The following is a 21,848-nucleotide window of genomic DNA, read 5'->3' on the forward strand; positions in this document are numbered from 1 at the left end:
CTAGCCATCTTTTTCACCCTTGGCCCTGCAACCTCCGGAGCTTAGTGGGTCACCGGAAGCACAGACTGTTCACTGAGCCCCGAGGCCCGCTCGGAGGTACTGAGCATGCGTGCAAGTCGCGGCCGTCGCGCCCAGTGAAAGGTCAGAGGTCTCCAGAAAGGCCTGGTATTCTACTGAGGAAGAACCGGCTCTCCTCGTGGCGCTCCAAGCTGTGAGGTTCTGCACTGGGAGTTCGGGCATCCGCCAACCCCGTTCCCAAACCCGCCCCGAACTACCGGAAAAAGCGGACGTCCGGCTCGCCCGCACCTCCGCACGTCCTCTCCGGGCAGGAAGGGGCGGGCTCTGGCCGAGCGTGCACGCCCCACCGGCTGCGCATGCGCCTTCTTCCTGGCGGCTCCGGAGCGCCTCGCCGGGCCGACTTCGCTCGCTGGTTGACAGTGCGCCTGCGCGGTCGCTGGGGGCTCTCCACCTCCGCCTCCCCTCCCCCTGACGCCCCGCGGGGGCTCCGGGCCCAGCGGGACCATGTTCACCAGCACCGGCTCCAGTGGGCTTTGTGAGTACCGGTTCCCTTATCCTTGAGGAACCCTTCGCTCCATCCTTAGCACTTCCCGGACCCGGCTTGGGGGAGCGGGGACTCGGGTTTGCAAGAGGCTGGGGGCCCCTTGCCTCCCGTACCCGAGTCTTGTCAGTGTTTGCGCTTAGGGGGCAGCGGGCGCCGCCCCCACCGTAACCCTGAGGGCCGAGGGGGGCGCCACGTCTATTCCGCGTCGGGCGCCTCCCGCACGGTGCGCAGCACCTCCTGCCCTGTTGCAGGTGGGCTGGGCAGTTAGGGTCCGGCCGGGTGCCCGGCTCATCTCGTGGCCCGGGCCCACGCACGCACTTGACGGCTCGAGTGCGGGGCTGGGAGATGTCCCCGTGGGGATGACGCTGGAATCCTGCCCGGTTCCCTCTCCCCCTTCATTCATACAGGGTTCTTTGGGATCCACCTGATTCCTGGAACGTGTGAATTTCATCCTCCGCTCCAGAATCTGCCCCCTCTCAGTTTTAACTTCCACCGGTCCTTCTTATCCGTTGTCCCTGAAGAGTTCTTGCGAGCTGAAAAACTGAGCGCAGTTTTAACTGAGTGAAGTTAGGAAGTCATTTGGCAAGAGAATGCAAGCTTTGCTTCTGGATGCCGCTGCACTCGACGAGTGTGTCAGCGGTGGTCAAGCAGGTAGAGGGCGGAGAAGTTTATTCAGGCTCTCAAGCAACTTTTTCCCACGGCATTATGTTGAATTGACTTTAGAGAGTGGACTCTTTAAACAGTGTTGAGATTAGGCACTGATACACCAATAGCAAACTGTTTGAACAAGCTGCAATTCCCAGTTTCTTACCACTGTCGGTATTTCCCATCTCTGCGTGTGAAGTTAATGTCGCTAGAGCACAGAAGTGCCTGGCATCTCCAGATGGTACGTTCTGTTGTGAACGTCATGAGCCTTTCAGAGAACACTCCTGTTAACATAGACTGAGAGTGAATAAGTGTCAGAGCCAGCGACATAATTTAAAATCATCTGCACCTCTCACCGTCTCAGGCTTTGAAGTAGGTTTAGTGTTGTTTATGATCTCTATATTTAATAGCTAATTTAAGTTATGGAATCTTTGGCATATTTGTCCCAGAATCCATCAGAACTACCAGTGAGTTGGTTTTCAAACTGCTGTTTGGATGAATAAGGTAGTGTGGCTTTTCTAGGGTTACAGTATGTGGGTGGATCTGACTAACAGATTTCTTCGATTTTAGTTGTTCTCAGCATATTGAGGCATCATTTTGCACCAAAAATAAATGTAAAAGCTAAAAAGTGAGAGTCTGGGGACATGGCTCAGTAGGTAAGAAGCTTGTCCTGCAGGCATGAATAGCTGAATTCGAATTCTCAATACCCACCATGTAAAACCCAAGTCATGGCAGTGTGTATCTGTGACTCACCAATGAGAGGTGGAGGCAGGAGATTTCCCCAGGGCTTTGCTGGCAGCCAGTTTACTGTGTCAAAAAAAAAAAAAAAAAGGAGTGATTGAGAAAGACATCCCAATGTCCACATACACATAGGTATACACACACACACACAGGAGAAATCTGAGAGCACCACATTATGGATTAGGTTGTAATAACATTTGTAGCACAACTTTAAGAAAAGTAATCCTTCGTTGCGGCTGGCACAGGTGAGTGTTGAATTCTCAGGGCTAATGTTGTCTATGGAAAGCTGAGATCATAGGCTCCTCTTGAGTTCTCTTGAGCTGTTTAAGTGTGTTCAGAGTGGAGGAGTTAGTGGGATGGCTCCTCCTCTTCGGTCATGCTTTAGGTGTGCATTTAACAAGTATCCAGGACCTGTGAACTGTTTGGTTTTGGAAACATGGTGTTAGACAAGTCTTAGGTTAATGCTTGTGATGTTGACAATAGAGCTTAGTGGTGGTTCTTCCTAGATCGGTCATTTGGCAGTTCCTGAATGTCAGTGACTTTCCTTGCTTCAGGGTTAGAATTCTCCTACACTCGACTGAGCGACTATCCATCTGTCTGGCCATTTCCTGCACCTGCCCGTCTGACATCTGTGATTAGGAGATAAAGGTGCTTTAGTGTTAACACTTAGCTCCCCCGCCCCCGCCCCCGCCCCCAGCTCCCATTCATTCAGCAGGTGTCTGTTGAGTACCTCCTGAAGCCTTGCATGGTTTATACAGACGGAGATGTGGTAAACAGAGTAAAGGAGTCCAGCATCAAACAGGTTAGTAGGTAATTAAAGTGCTCTTCAATGGTGTCGTGTGCGGTGGATGATGGCAGGTCAGTCCTGGTGGAGCACTGCTGTGTGTTTGGGGAAGACGCCTGGGACGTGAAGGAGCCAGGCATGCTACTGTTCGTTCAGAAAATGGTTTGTTTTTTTTTTTGTTTTTCGAGACAGGGTTTCTCTGTGTAGCCTTGGCTGTCCTGGAACTCACTCTGTAGACCAGGCTGGCCTTGAACTCAAAAATCCGCCTGCCTCTGCCTCCCAAGTGCTGGGTTTAAAGGCGTGCGCCACCACCGCCCGGCAGAAAATGGTTTTGAAGAGAGGAAGAGCCATGCACAAAGACAGAAGAGAGGACAGAAGGATGTGTGCAGGGTTCTGCAGGAGGCCTGTGCTGCTAGGGCAGTGAACCCGTGGGAGGTCGCTTGTGACTGTGTCTTTGTAACTGTTTTGTTCTGTGTCAGTTAGGATTGGGTAAAAGTGCTTGTAAGTCGTGTGCATAATGTAGTTTAAATTCCCACATGTAGACTAATCCTGTCACTAAATAATACATGTAATCATTTTATTAGTAAGTATTCTCATTACTCACAGCACAGAATATTTGCTATGTATGATGTACCCAGTAAGCACTAATTACCATGCTTAATGTATTCCAGGTCTAGTTCCCAAGCAATTCAGTGTGTGTGTGTAGGGGGACCCAACAGCTGTGCTCGGCACAGTGAGGGAGAGACTTGGTTGTTAAGATGATTTGCTGGTGCAAGGAGTGGTGGTATTTGAGCCGGTTGTTTGAGGGGTGAGGGGTTGTTAGGCCTGATGGGCTGAGCATAGGAAGGCAAGGACAAGAGGCCAGAGCTAAAGAATTAGGGTCTTGTTGATGATGCTGGAGTGAACAGTCCTGAGGTGAGGTCATGAGGGCTGTGGAAGGAGTGATAAGAACTGGGGACATTCTAACATCTACAGAGGAGAAGCAGAGGAGTTGGGGAAGCAGACTGAAGAGTGGCTGAGGATGTGTACACGTGTGTGCACTCGTGTGTGTGTGTGTGTGTGTCTGTGTGTGCACACACCTGTTTGAAGATGCCAAGGAGAGAATTCCAGGGTAGGAGCAGTTAGTAGACAAATGATGCCAAGATTCAAAACAAAGTCTGAAAAGTGACCTTTTTGGAAAGAAGGAGCACACCCAGAACCTTTCCAGAACAGCTCGTCCAGTTGTCATAGAGATAAGTGAGGTTCTGGTGACCAAGGAAGGAGTGAGTGGGACGAGGAAGTGACAGTGAGTTAGAGATGCCATTCGAGAATGTGGATCACCAGGGCCAGACTGGAGAGCTGCAGTTTGAGGTGGTCACAGGCACGGGGAGAGGTTAAGTCTGGAGAGACGTCAGTTATGAACACGGTTGGAGAGAGACCCAGTGGGGAGTGTGAGCTTGAAGAGTCAGGAATAAAGGAAAGGGCAAAGTCCTGGGGTGCAGGAGGAAATGACAGGGTCCGACCCTTGTGAGCTGCTTCTCACTGTGGGAAGAAAATGGGAGGTGGTTCTCAGAGGTGGAGCACAAGTTCCCAAATGCTGCCCGCCCTGCCAGGAAACAGCCAGCCAGCCACCCAGAGCATCCCAGATGCCTTTCTGGGTCCCATCTCTAGAGTGACTTTCAGAAGGGCTAATTTGGGTACCAGAAATCTGGGCTTTCTTTTCTTCCTTCTCTGCATTCTGAGATCTTTCTTTTTAAAGGCTCTCTATGAGAGTCAGTGGAGCAAACATCAAGGCAAGAGACTGGCCCATGGGAAGGACCAGAGAACAGTCAGTCTGTGGGGAGATGCTCAGGGCCTGATTAAGATGGTAACACTGAGAACAGGCAGTGTCCTAGTTTGCTTTCTATTGCTGTGATAAAGATACCAACTTGGGGAGGAAAGGGCTTATTTCTCCTATAGTTTTCAGTCCAATGGCAGGAGGCTAGGACAAGAGCTCAAGTCAGGGACCTGTAGCAGTGAAGCAGAGGCCATGAAAAAGTGCTGCTTACTGACTTGCTGCCCATGGCTTGCTCAGCCACCTTTCTTTTACAACTCATTATAACTCAGAACTACCACCTACAATGGGCTGGGCTCTCCCACATCAGTCATCAGTCATTAATGAGGAAAATGCCCTACAGTCACGCCCACAAGCTAATCTGATGGCAGCAGGTCTTCAATTGAGACTCTCTTTTCCTACATTTGCCTATGTTTATATCAAGTTGTCAAAAACTAACCAGATAGCATAGGGAGGACTTGAAAGGTTTGAGGCAGGCAGGGTGTGTTAGTCAAGTGTTTTATATTGAGGGGAGGTGATGGGTTTCTGGCAAGGGCAACTGCTTACATCATGGTGTTACTGTTCACTAAAGTAGGGAATTGAGAGGAAAGAGAAGCTCATTTCTTTGGAGGATGAGGTGTCTGCAGAGTCCCATTGGAGGTATACAAGGTATGCTCAAGGAGTGAGCATGAAGCAGAGGTGAGGATAGGAATAGCGGTAACTGGCAGTAGAGGCTGAGTGTAGAGCTGCTGGCCATTCTGTTCTCTGCAGGGTGGCTAGGAGGGGCCAGCAGAGCAGGCAGTGGTGAACTTGTCTCTGGCCCAGTTGGACCTTCTGTCATCAGTGTAAATGCACATTCTTCCATGTCTTCATGCTGTCCCTTTGTAATGAATATTCATCCCCAGTCTGGGATCCTCCTGGTATATCAGCCCTGTCTGGCACTTCTCTATAACATGGCCAGTCTAGACCCTGTAGTTAAATAGGCCATTTGAAGTTTCGTCTAGATTCAGCCACTGCTATTCTTGACTTTCTGTGCATGTTGAGTGAGACTCCAACCATGTGTCTCTGATCTAAGCTTGAGCCATAGGCACAGTTTGCTAAGTTTCTTGGATTTGACCATCCCTGTGTGCTATTTCCGTTTTATCACTAGCTTCAAGATTGTTTCACACTCAGTCAAACAAACAACCAAACAAAACAGTACAAAAGGGGGCTGAGGAGATGGTTCATGGTTAAGAGCACTCATTGCTCTTCTGATTGTCCTGAGTTCAAGTCCCAGCACCCAAATGGCAGTTCACAACTGTCTGATACCCTTTTCTGGGGTGCAGATGTACATGCAGACAAAAGTATCCATATACATTGAATAATTAAATAAATAAATAAATCTTCAAACAGACAAAAATAATACAAAGAATGAGGGCTATCATCTGGGTACTCCATCACCTTCCTGTTTGTTTATATTTACACTCAGCTGTGTTCTTTCCCCTACTTACTACATTTTTCTCTTTCTAAGGCTATCATTGTTATTTTCTTTTTTTTAGCACTCCTCTGAGAGAACAAGCCTAGCACTTGGCAGAGCTGATATTTTGTCCTGTGAATGCATCAGTGTCTCTTTGGAGACTTCCAGAGCTGGGAACCTCTCACTTGCTGCTCCCTTAACCTGGGTGTGCATCTTTGCATGGTGAACAACAAACCACTTGTCCTTCAGATCCCTCACGATAGAAAGGACAATGGCATTGCTGTAGTAAAACTCCTAGAATTTTGCCTTGCTAAGTGTTTGGTTGGTGTGAGTGTTACCTGGTCTCTACTGAGCACTCACAAGTATGGAGTTGTATATCTCCATTGACTTTTGTGTGTCCCGCCCAGACTCTTGGAGCACTCCCTCCCAGTGGCACGTCATGGAAGCCTGTCTTCACCTTTAGCTCTCTGAGGTTGTCTTCTATTCATGGGACTGGCAGAGATGAAGCTATGTCACCACACTGCCAACTCTGCTCTGGATAAAGCGACTGCAGTCATGTGACATCGAATGGTGCTGGCCCCTCTCCTTTTAGAATTTTCAGATACTATTTTATGTGTATGATTGTTTGGCCTGTGTATATGTATGTGCACCATGTGCATGCCTGGTACCTGTAGAGTTGAGAAAAGGGCACTGAATTCCCTGGAACTGGAGTTATGAAGGGGTGTGAACCTCCCCAGATGTGCTGGGAACCAAACCCTGGTTCCTCTGCAAGAACAGCAAGTACTTTCAACTGCTGAGCCATCTCCCCATCACCTCGAATGGTGTTTCTCATTGTGGTTGTTGTCTTTCTTTTTTTTTTCCTTTTCAGACAGTGTCTCATTCAGCCCAGACAGGCTTTAGAATCACTCAGTCTCTTCCCAGCCTCCCCAATGCTGAGGCTGCAAGTGTGAGTTGCTACACCCAGCTTTAGTCCTCACCTTAGTGGAATGTTCTCTGGTTTCACCCCCTCCCCAGTCTCTTCATTCCCCTTGAACACATTTACTTAGTGTCTTTTATATCTACAGAAGGTTCGAGATGTGTAGACTCATTCCAGTGAGTCATTAAGGACAAAAACTGCGTTCTTTGAGGTAACAAGTTGTGCCAGTTGATTTTTGTCAACTTGACACAATCCTAGAGTCATTTGAGAAGAGGAACCTCAACTGAGGATGTGCTTCGCTCAGATCACCTGTAGGCAAGTCCTTGAGGCATTTTCTTGTTTAGTGATTGATACAGAGGGCCCAGCCCACTGTGGGTGGTGCCACCTCTGGGTAAGTGGTCCTGGGTTCAATAAGAAAGCAGGCTGAACAAGCCAATGGAATGCAAACCAGTAATTGGCACCCCTCCATGGCCTTTGATTAGCTCCTGTCCTGACTTCCTGGACACCCTCACTGCTCCTGAGGTCTCTTAGCTCCTGGCCATCCAGACTCACTCTTCGACTGAGGATCACAGGTTGTGGTCACAGGCTGATCATGCTGTGACAGGAGGAGAAGTGGAGCCTGAATGGCAACTGCCCACAGTGGGATGGGCCTTTCCACGTTAGTCTTAAGAAAATGCCTCACCAAGCTGGGCATGGGGCACACGCCTTTAAGCTCAGCACTCAGAAGTCAGAGGGCCAGCCTGGTCTACATAGAAAGTTCTAAGACAGCCAGTGCTACACAGAGAAACCCTGTCTCAAAAACCAAAAAAGGAATGAAGTTAAGAAGGAAGGAAAGAAGGAAGGCAGGCAGGAAGGAAGGAAGGAAGGAAGGAAGGAAGGAAGGAAGGAGGGAGATGCCTCACAGATATTCCCAATGCCTAGAAGCCCATCCAATGGAAGCAATTCCTCAGCTCACAGCCCCTCTTCCTGGTGTGTCAAGCTGACAACCAGTATGGCATGAAGTGTCCACTAAGACGCCAAAATGTAAGGCTGTTTCACAAGAGGGAACACCACACAAAAATAGAGACTACACCTAAGTGCCTACAAGTCCAAACTGGGAAAGGGGAAAAAAAATTCTCACCTGTGAACAAACACTGAACTGTAAGCACACTGAACTGGATTCTTGTAAGTTTTTAAAATGAACCTCTGTGCCGGGGCATCTGTTATCTAAGATTGCGAGCACACAAACATACATTTGGTGTTTTACTGCTACTAAACTAAATTCTGAGAACTCAGAAGAGTGACTGACCCACAGAAATGGTCTCTAAATATCTATCTGCTGAGCCAGTAGACAGAACAGTGAAGGGACAGACAGACAGCCTTAAGCCTAACAGTGTTGATGGCAGGCACAGTGTATGTGCATCACCATTCTCTTGGCTAGGGTCACTATTGCTGTAAGGAAACTCCATGACCGAAAGCAGCGTGGGGAGGAAAGGGTTAATCAGCTTATGCTTCCACACCACTGTTCCAGGGATTGGACACAAGTCAGTCCTCACTGTTGCTCCGACCTGGCTCCCTACAGCTCCATGGCTCCCTGGCCCCACAGGCAGTGTCGTACCATGCAGGTGAGCCCGAGCTATACAGAAGTTAGCCGAGTGTGGGCCCTAAAGAAGTCCAGTAATGGAGTCTTCCTGTGGTCTCCCCTTTAGTTTCTGCCTGGACTTCCCTCAGTGATAGCTGTAACCGCTAACCAAATTAACCCTTTCGACTCCAGGCTGGTTTTGATTGTGGTGTTTACCACAGCAGTAGATTAGAATAGCTCAGCTTTATCATCTTGTTTAGTTGTCTTCTGTGAGCAAAGGATAGTTTAGTTGGGTTTTCAAAGGTGACTCTAAGCTTGATGCATTTCTTCTTTAAGTAAGTCTGGGTTCTCCACGCTCTGCCCAGCTCTTGGCTTTACTCATTTCATAAAAGGGTTAGGACTATATCTCTGAAACACCAGGAAACATATGGCGTTTTATATATTTTAGCTAAGAAGGAAAAACATTAAACATTAACCAGAGAAGGAGAAACTTAAGGGAAAGATATTTCTTTACATTTAAAATTGAGATTAGCCACCTTTTAGAAAGTTTGGAAATGAGAGATAGAGCTATGACATCAGTTCATTTTACTTATCTCTTCTTTTCCTGCACTTTGTCTATTGTAAAGTTACTGATCTTGTTGCTATAAAAACTACACGTTCTTTAAACTTCTAATTGTAGAAAATCACTAAGAATAAATAAATGGCATTTGTTGACATTTGGGAGTTTATTCTATTTTTTTAACTATAAACAAGATAATCACTAAATAAATAAAAAACCAATTTGCTACATTCAAACATTACTTTGTGTATGACTTTATTTTTACCAAACAGAATCTTTTGTATTGTTTTGCTTTTTTCTTTTGTTTTGGAGACAAGGTTTGACAATATAGCCTTGGATTGGCCTGGAACGCATAGAGACGGAGATCTTCCTGTGTCTGTGCCCTGTGATTGATAGGGTGTGTCACGACACTTGGGTCTGACAGAAGCTTTTATGGTGCAATTGGGACTTTGTGTTTGCCTTTGTGGTGTTCTGGCTTTCCCTTTTTTAACTATAAGCATTTGTCTAGTGTGCTGTTCTTGAATACTGAAGCCCCCCCATTTCTTCTTTATTAGAATAATGCTAAGTGCACTTTGATTTCAAAATATTCCTAGCACTGCAAGAAGGTAAAATAGACCGAGGATGTGTGCGGTTGATAGAACACCAACCTAGTGTGCATGAAGACTTGGATTCCATTTCTAGCTCTGCATAAAATCAGATGTGGTTGAGCCAGTCTGTGCAAGTAGAGACCTGAGGGTGAGAAGTTCAGTGTCCATTATCTAGGGAGTTTGAGGCCAACTCAGGGTCTGACTTTAAACAAAAATAAGGGTTAAGTAAAACATATAATAAGGTGTATGGTCATAACTTTTGGCACAGTGCCAAATTCCAGTCCTTAAGGGCAGTACTAAATTAAAATTTGACAAGTAGTTTGAGAAGAAAAAGACTGTGTTGTGGTAATTATTTAAAACTGGCCTCTGGTTCATCCGACTAAGCTGTAGCGGCTCTCCCTAGCCCAGCCGCCATGTTTCTCGGCCTGAGGCCACGTGCGTGCTACAGCTAGAACTGGCCCACCAGAAACACCAGCCCTGCGACCCACTAGATGCCAGTGTGAGAGATGGCTCGGCCAATCTTCCACACCGTCTCCGCAAGGCAGGGCATTGCCCAGACCATTCCACCATCCATGCGGGCCCAGTAAGAAAATGAGATTCTAATTCTTATAGATTAATCAACAAGATGCCCATACAAAGAGAGTTGTATCCTAATTAGCTAACCTAATTATAAGTTTATAAGTTGTTCCCCACCAGTGCTCTCCATACCTGTGTGGTTCTCCATTCTCCTACATCTCTGCCCTCTCTAGCTCCTCCTCTTCCTTTTTTCTCTTCCTCTCCCAACTCCTCCTCTTCCTCTCCTTACTCCCACCTTAGGTCCTCCTACAAGACTGCTTTACTTAATCTTTCCAGCTGCTCTGTAAAGATTATGAAGATAGCTGTTATTTTCCTCGTTGGAAGCCAGTGACCTGTCTCATAAGCTGAGATTTGACCCATGACCCAGATTCATGTCCTCCATAGGTCACACAGTTGACACCCTGGTCTCTCCCTTCCTGCAGCAGGACCAGGATCCACTTGCTTTCAGTAGGGATGTGCCTGTTCTAAATAGATCTTTATACCATGTATGTATGTATGTGTGTGTGTTTCCTTTCCCCACTTATTGTGTGTGTGTGTGTGTGTGTGTGTGTGTATACATGTCCCATTTTGTGCTCAGCTTGAGCCAGTTTCAGTTTTAGTAACAAAAGTGAAGCCTACCTTTCCTCAGTTGCTTTTAAGATGCACTTGTACATAAGTTCGATATGTGGAACCTGATAAGTCATTTACTTCAGCATTTTGGGAATATGTTTTGGAAATAATGGTACCAAGAGGGCTTGAAGTTTTGACTCTTGTAAGAATAAATGAGAATTATAATTAAATCATCATTTTACTTTATTTTAACTCCTTGAAGATTTTGTAGATGTATACAGTGCATTTCAGATTTATGTGTGTGTGTCTGTGTGTGCATGCATGTGCATTCGTTTGTGCAAGCTTGTGTGGTGAATGTGTATGTGTCCGTTCATGTGTGCATGCGTGTGTGGTGAGTGTGTACATGTGTATGTATGTGCTGTGGAGCCACAGGTCAATGTCGATGTCTTCCTCAGTCTTCACTGCATTTTTTGAGACAGAGTCTTTAACTGAGCAAAGAGCTCATTAGCTGGACAGGCTGCCCACAAGTGTCAGGAAACTGTCTGTCTCTGCTCCCCACGTCCCCTACCCCCAGCTGCGCCGTTACAGATTTTATGTGAGCACAGGGCATTGAACTCAGCACACATTTGCACACTCACTGAGTCATCTCCCCAACCAGAGATGTTTTTCTTTAGTTCATATGAGTTATAGTGGCATTCTTCTTGACCATTCTCTCAGTCTCTTTAATGTAACATGACACAATGGAGAGAGTGGATGCTAATATTTGGCTGTATTGTTTTTTAATGATCAGCAGTGAAAATTAATACTTCCAAGGCGCTTAGCAACCCTGCAGTAAAAAAAGCACTGGGAAGTGCTTTTGGCCCAGCATATAAAGCTCTTGCTTGGCTAGTCAAAGAGCTTCTGTACAAGTGATTAGACTGGAGCTCTGATTCTCAGGACCCACGTAAATGTCAGGTGGCAAGGTGGGTGAGTGTGGCCGCTCCCCTGTAATTTCAGCCACGGGAGATGGGAGACAAGGCCAAGCCTGACGGTGAGTTCTGGGTTTGATGGCAGATGCTGTCTCAGAGGGTAGTATTGCAGAGCAGAGAATTTCCAACATCAGCCCTGGGCTTCCGCATACATCCACACAAGTGCACACTCACCTGTACCCAAGCATACATACATGGTCACCACAAATGCATGAAAAACTTCTCATACAGGCTGTGTGTGTGTGTGTGTGTGTGTATGTGTGTGTGTGTGTGTGTGTGTGTCTTATAGGGCAAGAAAGAAGCTATCAGGAGGGGTAGGGTGGGGACAGGAGGGTGATAGGGAAAGGAACAAAGCATGGTGACACACGCATGAAAATATAGTGGACTCACAAAAAGGCTAATTAAAAAGATATTTTAACTTACTGAAATTTCTAAACTGCTTAGAAATGAAAATCCATATGTAAGGAGAGCAAACTATTAATGCTGGCAGACTTGATTCTCATTTACACACTTGCTCCTGTATAAGTGTTATCACATGAGCGTGTGTACATGTTAACATTGTTCTTTTCCTCTGCTTCCTTTCCTCCCTCCAACCCCTCCCATGTCCCCTCTCCCTCGCCAATTGATGACCTCTTTTTCTTATTACTGTTACATTATTATTGTTCATTATTAGTTATGTATATACTCTCTGTGTTTTTCTGTCTGTCTGTCTGTCTGTTTTACACACACACACACACACACACACACACACCCCTTGCTTGTGTGTATATGATTTAGAGCTGTTCACTTTATATTGGATAACCAATTAGGGCTCATCCTTGGAAGAGGCTAGCTCTACCTCCCTCAGCAGTCGTTAGTTGCTTGTTGTTATTTTGTTGTTGTTGTCGTTGTTTTTGTTTTTTGAGACAGGGTTTCTCCATGTAGTCCTGTCTTGGAACTCACTCTGTAGCCAGGCTGGCTTCAAACTCAGAGATCCGATTGCCTCTGCTGATCAAAGGTGGGCGCCACACTGTCCTGCTTATTGGTTGTCTATTTGTCTTTGTCTATTGTGTGGGACCCAGTGAGACTTTCCTCTTCTGGGTTAGCATGTCTACTGCTATTGTCATTGTTTAGGCATCATATTATTGAGGTGTTGTGGATGTAGCTTTCCTGTCATATATTGGAGACATAATCTCATAGTAAACTTCTTGGTCATCTGGCTCTCAGAATCTTACTGTCCTGTCTTTGCTCTTCCTTGAGCTTTATGTGCAATGTATTTATTGGGCTGGGCTCCCCATGGTCACTTGATCTCTGCATTGTGTCCAGTGGTTTTCTGTAATGGTCTACATTTGTTGTAAAGAGAAGCTTCTTTGATGAAGGATATGAGCTATACTCACTTGTGGGTATAAAGCTCCCCATGGTCACTTGATCTCTGCATTGTTGATTGGATCAATAGGATTTTTCCCTCTGCTAGTACCATGAAATCTATACTGAAAGAGGGAAGCTTTTAGGTTAAATCTAGCTTGAATCACTGTCTTCAGCAGTGGAGACTTACATTCAATCTCTGAGAGCCAACCAAGGGCAGCAGCAATAGCCTCCATTGCTTACTGCTCTTGTGGGGAACATTGTCAACCCAAGTAGTATAACTTCATTTGATGAATGTACTTATATACACACACACTTATGTATAATTTTAGGTAAATACAATAATATAATTCCTTGAGGTTTTATCAGACATCTTTGATGTTCTTAGTCTTTGCTTCTGCCCTCTGCTGTATGTAAACAATTTTTAAATCAAAATTGGGACAAGTGTTATATATCCAGGAATACACAGGGAAAATTAAGTTTGAAATTTTAACCTTAATTTAACCACATTAATAATCTCCAAAGCTGACCTGTGGTACATTTGATTTGTCTCATGAATTTGAAACACGTTTGCTGAAGAAGAAAATCACACACACATTGAGCATTGAAAGGATTAGTGTCTCACAGTCACTTGGCCCACCCACCCAGCTGAGCTGCACTGACATAGCTTTCCTATAGATATGTATGTTCTTTTCTCTTAGGCATACAGATAGATACACATAAATGTGTGTATCTTTGGTTTAATATAAAAATGGAGTTTGAATGTACATGTTATGTCTTCTTAACATTGGATATTTGAAATCACAGGTTTGAATGGTGTTAGCATTCCTCTTACTAAAATGTTTCTCTCCGGTATTTTCCATTGAGAAACTTCTAAGCTGAGCATCTCTGGCTGTTGGGAGCAGATTGTTTTTTCTTTGCTGTCCTCCTTGGCTTGGTTAGTTGTTTTCGTTCAACATCAGGCAAGCCCTCTACCCCTGGAGCTGCACCTTATGCCCATGGCCACATTTTTTTTTCTTTTTTAAAGGACAGCTTTTATTATTTGTTTTTAAGATTTAATTCTTAGTTTTAAAATTTTATGTGTATGAGTGTTTTGCTGCATTTATGTCTGTGCAGGTCATGTGTGTTTGGTGCCTAAGGAGGCCAAAAGAGGGTGTTGGATCCCCTGGATTTGTGTTAAGATAAGTGAGCTGCCATAGCTGTGCTGGGAATTGAACCTGGGTTCTTTAGAAGAGCCAGTGCTCTTCTCCATTGACCAACCTCTCCTTTCTACCCAGTGCTCACATTTTTTATCATTTTATTGATTGATTGTATTTTCGAGACAAGGTCTCACTGTAGCCCTTGCTGTCCTGCAACTCACTATGTATACCAGGCTGGCCTTGACCTCACAAAAGTCCTCCTACCTCTGCCTCCCAAGTGAGTGGGATCAAAGGTGTGTGCCACCACTGCTGGCCAGCGGTCACATTCATGAAGTCATCCAACAGGAATAATCACAGATGTGGAATTACAGGATTACGGGATGGGAAATTGTACAGTCAAGCCTGGATGAGAAGCTTGGATTCTCCTCTACGATTGCCAGGGTTGAGGACAGGTTTTTCTCACCATACTTTTGTAATCATCGAACATGATAATTTAAACAGTTTTGTCAATGGAGAGATTAAATGTTCCATTCTTGTTCTCTTTATTCAGGTCTTTGTGAGCTTGGGAAAGTGAATTATTTCTCACATTTTGTGTGTGGGTTAGCCATTTGTCTTACATTTTTCATTTCTGTATTTCAGTATTATTTCTATAATTTCAAGGAATGCATGTATGTGTGCATGCATGTGCACCTACACACACTTTTTTTTTCAAGACAAGGTTTCTCTTTGTGTGTCCCTGGCCATCCTGGAACTCTCTCTGTAGACCAGGCTGACCTTGAACTCACAGTGATCTGTCTGCCTCTGCCCTCTGAGCGATAGGATTAAAGGCATGTGCCACCACTGCCAGCCACAAATATTTTTTAATTTATGAATTTTTGGCATAATCAGTAGATTCCACTATGAAAATGAGCAGTGAGTCTATCTTTGTGAGTTCAAGGCCAGCCAGGACTATACAGTGAGGCCCTATTTTAAAAAGAAACAAGAAAAGAAATGTACAGTGTACCTTCTGCACTTTGCTTCCTAATTATGTGTCATACGTGTATGGTGTTTCCAATGTGATTCAATAGCAAGCCTTCCCTGATTTGTCTGTGGGTTGATTTTTATATGGAAAATAAAAATCATTAGCTCTTCTAATATTCATTCCTATGGTTATGTATTTGTTGTGAAATCAAGGGCCATGGTTGCACTTACCAGGAAGTCACCCTCTTTTCTACCCTGGTTCAGATTGGTTCTCTGCAGCTGCTCTTTGAGTCTTGTATTATCTGTCTTGGTATCTTTTGAGACAGGGTTTCTCTGTGTAGCCCTGGCTTTCCTGGAACTCACTCTATAGACTAGGCTGGCCTTGAACTCAGAAATCTGCCTGCCTCTGCCTTCCAAGTGCTGGGATTAAAGTCGTGCGCCACTACTGCCTGGCTGGAGTGAACTTTTCATGTGAGGTCATAGGTTGTGGACTTTATTTGCTTAGAATTTATCTAAGCTCCTGCTTGTCAGTATATGTACCATGTGTGCACAATGCCTATGAGGGACAGAAGAGAGTATCAGATCCCCTGGAACTGGAGTTACAGGTGCCTGTGAGCCACCCCATGGCGGTGCTAGGAAAGGAACCCGTGTCCTCTGCAAGAGCCATCTTTCCTACTCTCCCCACTTTTTTTTTTTTTTTTTCTTGAGACAGAGTCTCAAGTGTCTCCTGCTTTAACATCCTACACTACCTTGAGCTTTTGATCCTCCTGCCTCTACCTGAGTCCTGGGATTCCAGGCATGGTGTTGCCACCCTGACCATGTGTGATACATTTCAGGGGAATGGAACTCAGCGCTTCATGCATGCTAGTCAAGCATTCGGCCAGCTAAGCTGTTTACATCAGACACTTTGTTGGGGCAGGAGCTGGCAAATGGAGTGTTGAGAATTTGATAGTCATTCCAGTCAAGTGGGCTTAGCTCTTCTTGTAAATTTTGTCTCTGAGTGAAGTTGTCTGTCTGTCTGTCTGTCCAGCATCCCATCTTCTTCCCTGTCACCCACCCTCACTGTCGTCTTCTCTGAAATTTGATGTCACCCCAAGCTCACATTTCCTTTGAGGCTTGCAACCATGCATGTGCTGCTCCCACTGTAGACTGTTAACTGTAGGAGTTTATTTGCTGGCCTGAGCCTTTTTTCCAGGTAGGCTGTCTGTGAGAAAGAATGTAAGAGTAGGCTTGGGCGGGCGATCATGGCCCAGGTGGCTCAGGGATGTGCTCAGTGGCATTGCTACCACTAGAGGTCGCTTTAAACAGTGCGTGGCCCAACAGTAAAGGCCATTTAGTCTTCCTTAGTCACAGCTCTATTTTTTTTTAAAGGCAATGTGTGTTTTATTACTATTATTTGCATGTATAAGTTACAATAATAGCCTAAGTTCTCTTTACAGCCAATTTCCCATAAATATTAAATTACCAAAAGTAATGGCATTTTCTAAGTTTTCAAAATGATCCTTAGATTTTTGTATCATTTGGTAGAAAAATAAACCAGGCAACCACATTTATTATTAATTTAGGCAATGTTTCCCAATAAAAATGTAGAAATATTTAAATTACATATTACAGAGTACCAACATGAAGTCAAAAATCCACAATTATACACTCATAAAAAAATCTAAACACCATTCTCAGAATAAGACGTTTCTGTACAGGATTTACAGGCATCTCACTACACACTGAGTTTTCAGTGTAGTCACAGCTCTATTAAAGATAAAAGTCTCAGTGTGTTCTTACAAATTCCTCTCTGACAGATCAGTTTCTCACTGTAACAGAACAGGACGCAGGCTGAGAGTTTTCAGCCAATAATAAAATTAGTAGAACCAAGTGCCTTTGTTTTGTTTAGAAGTGTGGTTATTTTTGCAGTTATCATCTCTAATTACCAAGGGATACTTTTTTATCGAAGTGACAGAATTCTCTTTAAAATTGATGCCATGCTGATGACAGTGTGGGGACTTCCAGGATAAGGTGGACACTGAGGCTCCTGTGGTGGAGAGAGGGTGAGGGTGTTCTACACTGTAACCTCTCACATTCTTTCCCAGAGCTCCCCTTTGCCCTGGTCTCATTTGAGAGGATACACTTCACTGGCATCTTGAGTGTTGTTATATCAAGGCAGCTGGATAGGAGGTGCAGCAGACAAGGGCCCCAGTCCACGGTGTCGGGCTGGGATTCTGTCTCCCCCACTTTCTGGGTTCCTTGCTTTTATTTGTCTCTTTACTCTTTTGGACTTGATTTTAGTATTTGAGGTTTGAGTGGGGCTTTTCTTTCTTCAGCCCAGTGGCTGGAGGTGTATTAGGCGGTTTCTAGCCTTTGTCTGCTCACAGACTAGTGAGGGACAAGGAGACCATGTAGACGTTCAGACTTTAATGGTTTCTAGCTTGATTGCCCTGGGAATTTTTACCAGGGACTGTGCCCCTTAGAATCATCCAAGCTCTGAAGTCAGGCTCCAGCCTCTCTACCCTGTAAATGTGTGCTTCATGTGTGGCTATTTCAAGTGGGCCAGTCTAGGGATGCACACAGCCCATCTGCTTCTCTCTGATGACTTAGCATAGGTCATTTTAGGATGTTGTAGCCCTGGTGTCTTTGCCTGACCTTCCTTTTTGGGTTGAGGAGCTGAGTCTCTCAACACCTAGACTCTTGCTGGCATGTCCCGCAGGATTTTCATGGACTTTGGTCTGACGATTTCTGTCCTATCATACATTGGCATTACTGATGGATGCCTGCCTCAGCACTGCTTCCACAGACTGGGGGCTGGGCAGGCCACATGTCTCTGCAATATGGAGGGCTATAGGGATGGGGTCTCCTAAGTGTGCACTGCTGTCTCTACATGGACTTCCCTGCTTCACTGAGCATGCCTGGGCTCAGATTCTTAAAGCACCTCAGATTTCCAAAGTTTGATACTATGTTTCTTTATCTCTTACAGTTTACTGTACAGGTGGAGAACTTTCCCCAAGCCTCTTGCCTCACCTTTCAGAGCTGCCTCTTCTGTGAAGATGTGCCCTGTGCTTATGTAACACTGGTCTCCCCCTGTCACTCTATAATTATTAGATTGTAAGTGTCATGTAGTGCATACTTCAAACAGTCGCTGTTCTTTGTGATTAATGAAGGGTTAATGTTTACATTAAACCTTCCCAATAAGTATAAACTCAACTATGCTAACACCAAATAAGCCTTGGATGCTGATGTCCTTGTGCTCTCTGCAAGGCTGCTGTGCTTTCCTACGGCCTGGAGCTGACCTGTGTGCTGTCTCAGGACAAGATTTTAATTTTATTGCCACTACTCTCAGCTCATCCCCTCTGCAGTTTTTAGAAAAACACTTTTTTGTGTGTGTCTAGAGGGCAAGTCCTACTTTCTGTTTTTTTCCCCCCTCTAGCACCTTCTTTAGTACTTTCTTCTGTTTGTTTTCCTGATAGGCTTCACCACCACTAGTACTTTAACGGGTGTTTATTGGCTCTTGTCCTGAGCTAGGCATTCTGCCTGACTGCAGGGGCACTTGTGTGAGGTACAGTCTATGAGGCAGGCACCTGGGGTCGTTGAATGCTCCCCAGTGCATCAGGGGCAGAAGGTCATTCATGGATGGCTTTCAGTTTGTTTTTGTTTGTTTGTTTTTCTTTTTTGCTTTGTGTTTTTTTTTTGTCTTAACCTCTAAAGACTCTTGGGAGATGGGAGTAATAGGAATAAACTCTGTGACCCCTGGCAGTCTTACAGAGGTCGCTGTGGAGACGGACACCAGAAGCATGCATTCCTCATACTGCAGTGTGTTCACTGAAGACAAGTCCTTTAGGATTCGTCCCAGGAATCTGAGTAGCTAGGGAACTGAACTTGAGGCAGCTGAAGGCTCAGTGCTTGGCTGACTCTGCTTTTGCACAGTTCCACCCTTGTTTTCTGTTTAGTCCCTTTCTCATAAAAAGTTTGTGCAAAAATTACTTCATGAGCCGGGCGTTGGTGGCGCACACCTTTAATCCCAGCACTTGGGAGGCAGAGGCAGGCGGATTTCTGAGTTCGAGGCCAGCCTGGTCTACAGAGTGAGTTCCAGGACAGCCAGGGCTATACAGAGAAACCTTGTCTCGAAAAACCAAAAAAAAAAAAAAAAAATTACTTCATGAGATACTAAAGCATCCCTTAAGCAGTCGGTAATGGGAGGATCGGTGATGCGGTAGGATATGGTGGTCCTTCCTTGCAAGGGTGTGAACCACACTGGGTTTTTTGACATGCACTTTTGCAGGCCAGACTTGTGGGGGCAGAGTGAGTTGCCAGGTTGCTGCTTTCCGTTGTGTGTCTGGTGTGCCTACAGCTAGCATCTTGTAATAATAGCTCACATGTTTAAGCAAAACCTGTGGTTAGTGTCTTCAGTGCTCAGAATAGTCAGGCAAAATTCACATAGCAAGGTTCTTGTGCTAGCCCTTTAGAGCATTTACTTACTGGCATTGCTTTGTGTGTATTATGTCACTCTGAGGTTTGCCCATGTCACATAGCAAGTACAGAACTTCATTCCTCTCCCCTCAACAGGACTCCATTGTATGGAGCAGGTTTTATTTAATCTCTTCGTTTGTTGGTGGTTACTTGGTTGTGTTTTACCTATTATGATAATACTGCTTTAAACATTCACATGTAAGCTTTTGTTTCAAATTATGTTTTTACTTTTCCTTGGTATATGTCTAAGAGTGGAATTTATGAATCAAATGGTTATTTTATGTTTGCTTTTCTGTGGATCAAAAATTTACTTTAAGTATAAGAAAGTATGTTTTCTTTGTAAATATTAGAAAAAATGATATATATGTTAATCTAAAAGGAAAAGGAAAACCATCGATGGCCAAGTGCTATAAAACACCAAAATTAAGATTTCCTCAGAGCCACTAATTATATATATATATATATATATACATATATATATATATATTATACATATATGCATACATACATATATATACATATATAGAGAGAGGGAGAGGGAGAGGGAGAGGGAGAGAGAGAGAAACAGACAGACAGGCAGAGTGTGAGTGAGTCAGGTAGAACTGGGTCCAAATAGCAGCCCCTTTACTATCAAGCTGTGAGCATATTTCTTCACCTAATGTCTGTGAGCAGTGAATTCCTGTTTCCAGATAATAAGTACTCAGGAGACATGGGAAAGCCCTTTGTCATGACAGTTCAGTGTGTGAAGTAGTCCACCTGAAATGGAGTCACTGTGGTCATTATTTTATAGTGACAGGGCAGGCATACTGAGCCTAAGTGGTGTTGGCTGCACAGACAACAGTGTGTAGTCTTGTCATACCCAAGAGAAGCCGCAGATTAGCGGCTCTGAGGAAATCTTCACTTTGGTGTTTCATAGCACTGGGCCATGGATGGTTTTCCTTTTACTTTTAGATTAACATGTTGCCTGTTCATTCAACTCATCGAATTCCTGTCTTCAAAGGTAAAGAAGTGTCTGCCAGAGAAACACTTTTAAAAAACTTGCTTGTTTAATGGCTGGGCTCTTATGTGGGAACTACTTCCTGACTCTACTCACAGACTGGAAGTTTGCTGGTGACTGGCCTGAGCTCTGAGCATGAGGATATGACAGACTTCTCCCTGAATAAGTAACTAGTTAAAAATTAGTTTCCCCCGCCCCCGGCATGGTGGTGAACACCTTTAATCCCAGTACTCAAGAGGCAGAGGCAGGTGGGTTTTTATGAGTTCAAGCCTGATCTACAAAGTGAGTTTAGGATAGCCAGAGCTCTGTTACACAGAGAAACCTTGTCTCAAAAAACAAAACAAAAACAAATTTTCATTAAATTAGATTTGGACAAGAAGCAAAGTATCTCATGAATAGACCATGGGTAACATTGTTAGTATTTTGATAGATGCTTTACAAAACACCTATTTATGCACTACCTTTTTTTTTTTTTTTAAGTTTTGTATGATAATGCCACTAATACTATTTTGGAACATCTTTCTAATAGGTAGTATTTTTTTATACTGTGGGGCGGTGGGCTGTGAGAGGCAGCTGGGTACTTGGTTGAGTGCAGGCTTTGAACCCCAGTGACCCTAATGGGGCGGGCGGTAGGAGTTCGGCCTTGCTCCTGGGCCCTGGTTCCTTTCACTTATCTACAGCCCCTCCCAAAGAAAGGTTTGTGGCCTTAGGTCACATAGCACAGGTAGCTCAGGCAGCACAGGTAGAGGGCGTGACTACAGGCTGCAGAGCCTCAAGAGATCTCCATATTAATGAGATACCTAAAGGCCAGAGGGTGTGGCCAATTAAGCATTCCTTCCCAGACCTTCCTACTTAGAAAAAATATTTAACCTCAGGCCTGCCCTGAGGACCCGGGGTACAGCTTCATCCACTTTCCACCATGACAATAAACCTTTTAAAACCATGGACTTCCTCTCGTCTTTGGGGCCCTGCCATGCAGAACTGTAGAGGGGGGGCTTCAACCAATGAGCTGCTGCTTCTTTATGTTCCAGCCACGGAGGCTGCCAACCCAAGCAAGCTAGCAGAGCCAGCCATGTCCCAGCCAAGCCAGTCGCCATGACCAAGAGTCTCTACCCCAAGGGGCACTTCCAGAGCTTCTCTCCCTTGTCCCTCTCTCCAGCCCGCATGCCCCCAGTCTCAGTCCTTCTGCGATCTACCTGCAGTGCCTGGGTGCCCAAGGGCTGAGACCACCAATCTCCCGCCAGCCACCTTGGC

At 45.1% G+C, this 21,848-nt stretch overlaps 1 protein-coding gene across 1 annotated transcript in view; it reads left to right on the top strand.

Moving 5' to 3' along the window:
• The first annotated feature begins 423 nt into the window (after positions 1 to 423).
• The window catches only part of Ubac2 (UBA domain containing 2), a 145,719-nt gene continuing 124,294 nt past the window's right edge, over positions 424 to 21,848 (top strand). The window contains exon 1 of the mRNA XM_028772217.1: positions 424 to 553. Coding sequence (XP_028628050.1) covers positions 523 to 553 — 31 coding nt within the window. The 5' untranslated portion in view covers positions 424 to 522. The remainder of the gene's footprint in view (positions 554 to 21,848) is intronic.

Source organism: Grammomys surdaster, unplaced genomic scaffold (assembly GCF_004785775.1).
Source record: "Grammomys surdaster isolate TR1022 unplaced genomic scaffold, NIH_TR_1.0 65, whole genome shotgun sequence".
Classification (NCBI taxonomy): domain Eukaryota; kingdom Metazoa; phylum Chordata; class Mammalia; order Rodentia; family Muridae; genus Grammomys; species Grammomys surdaster.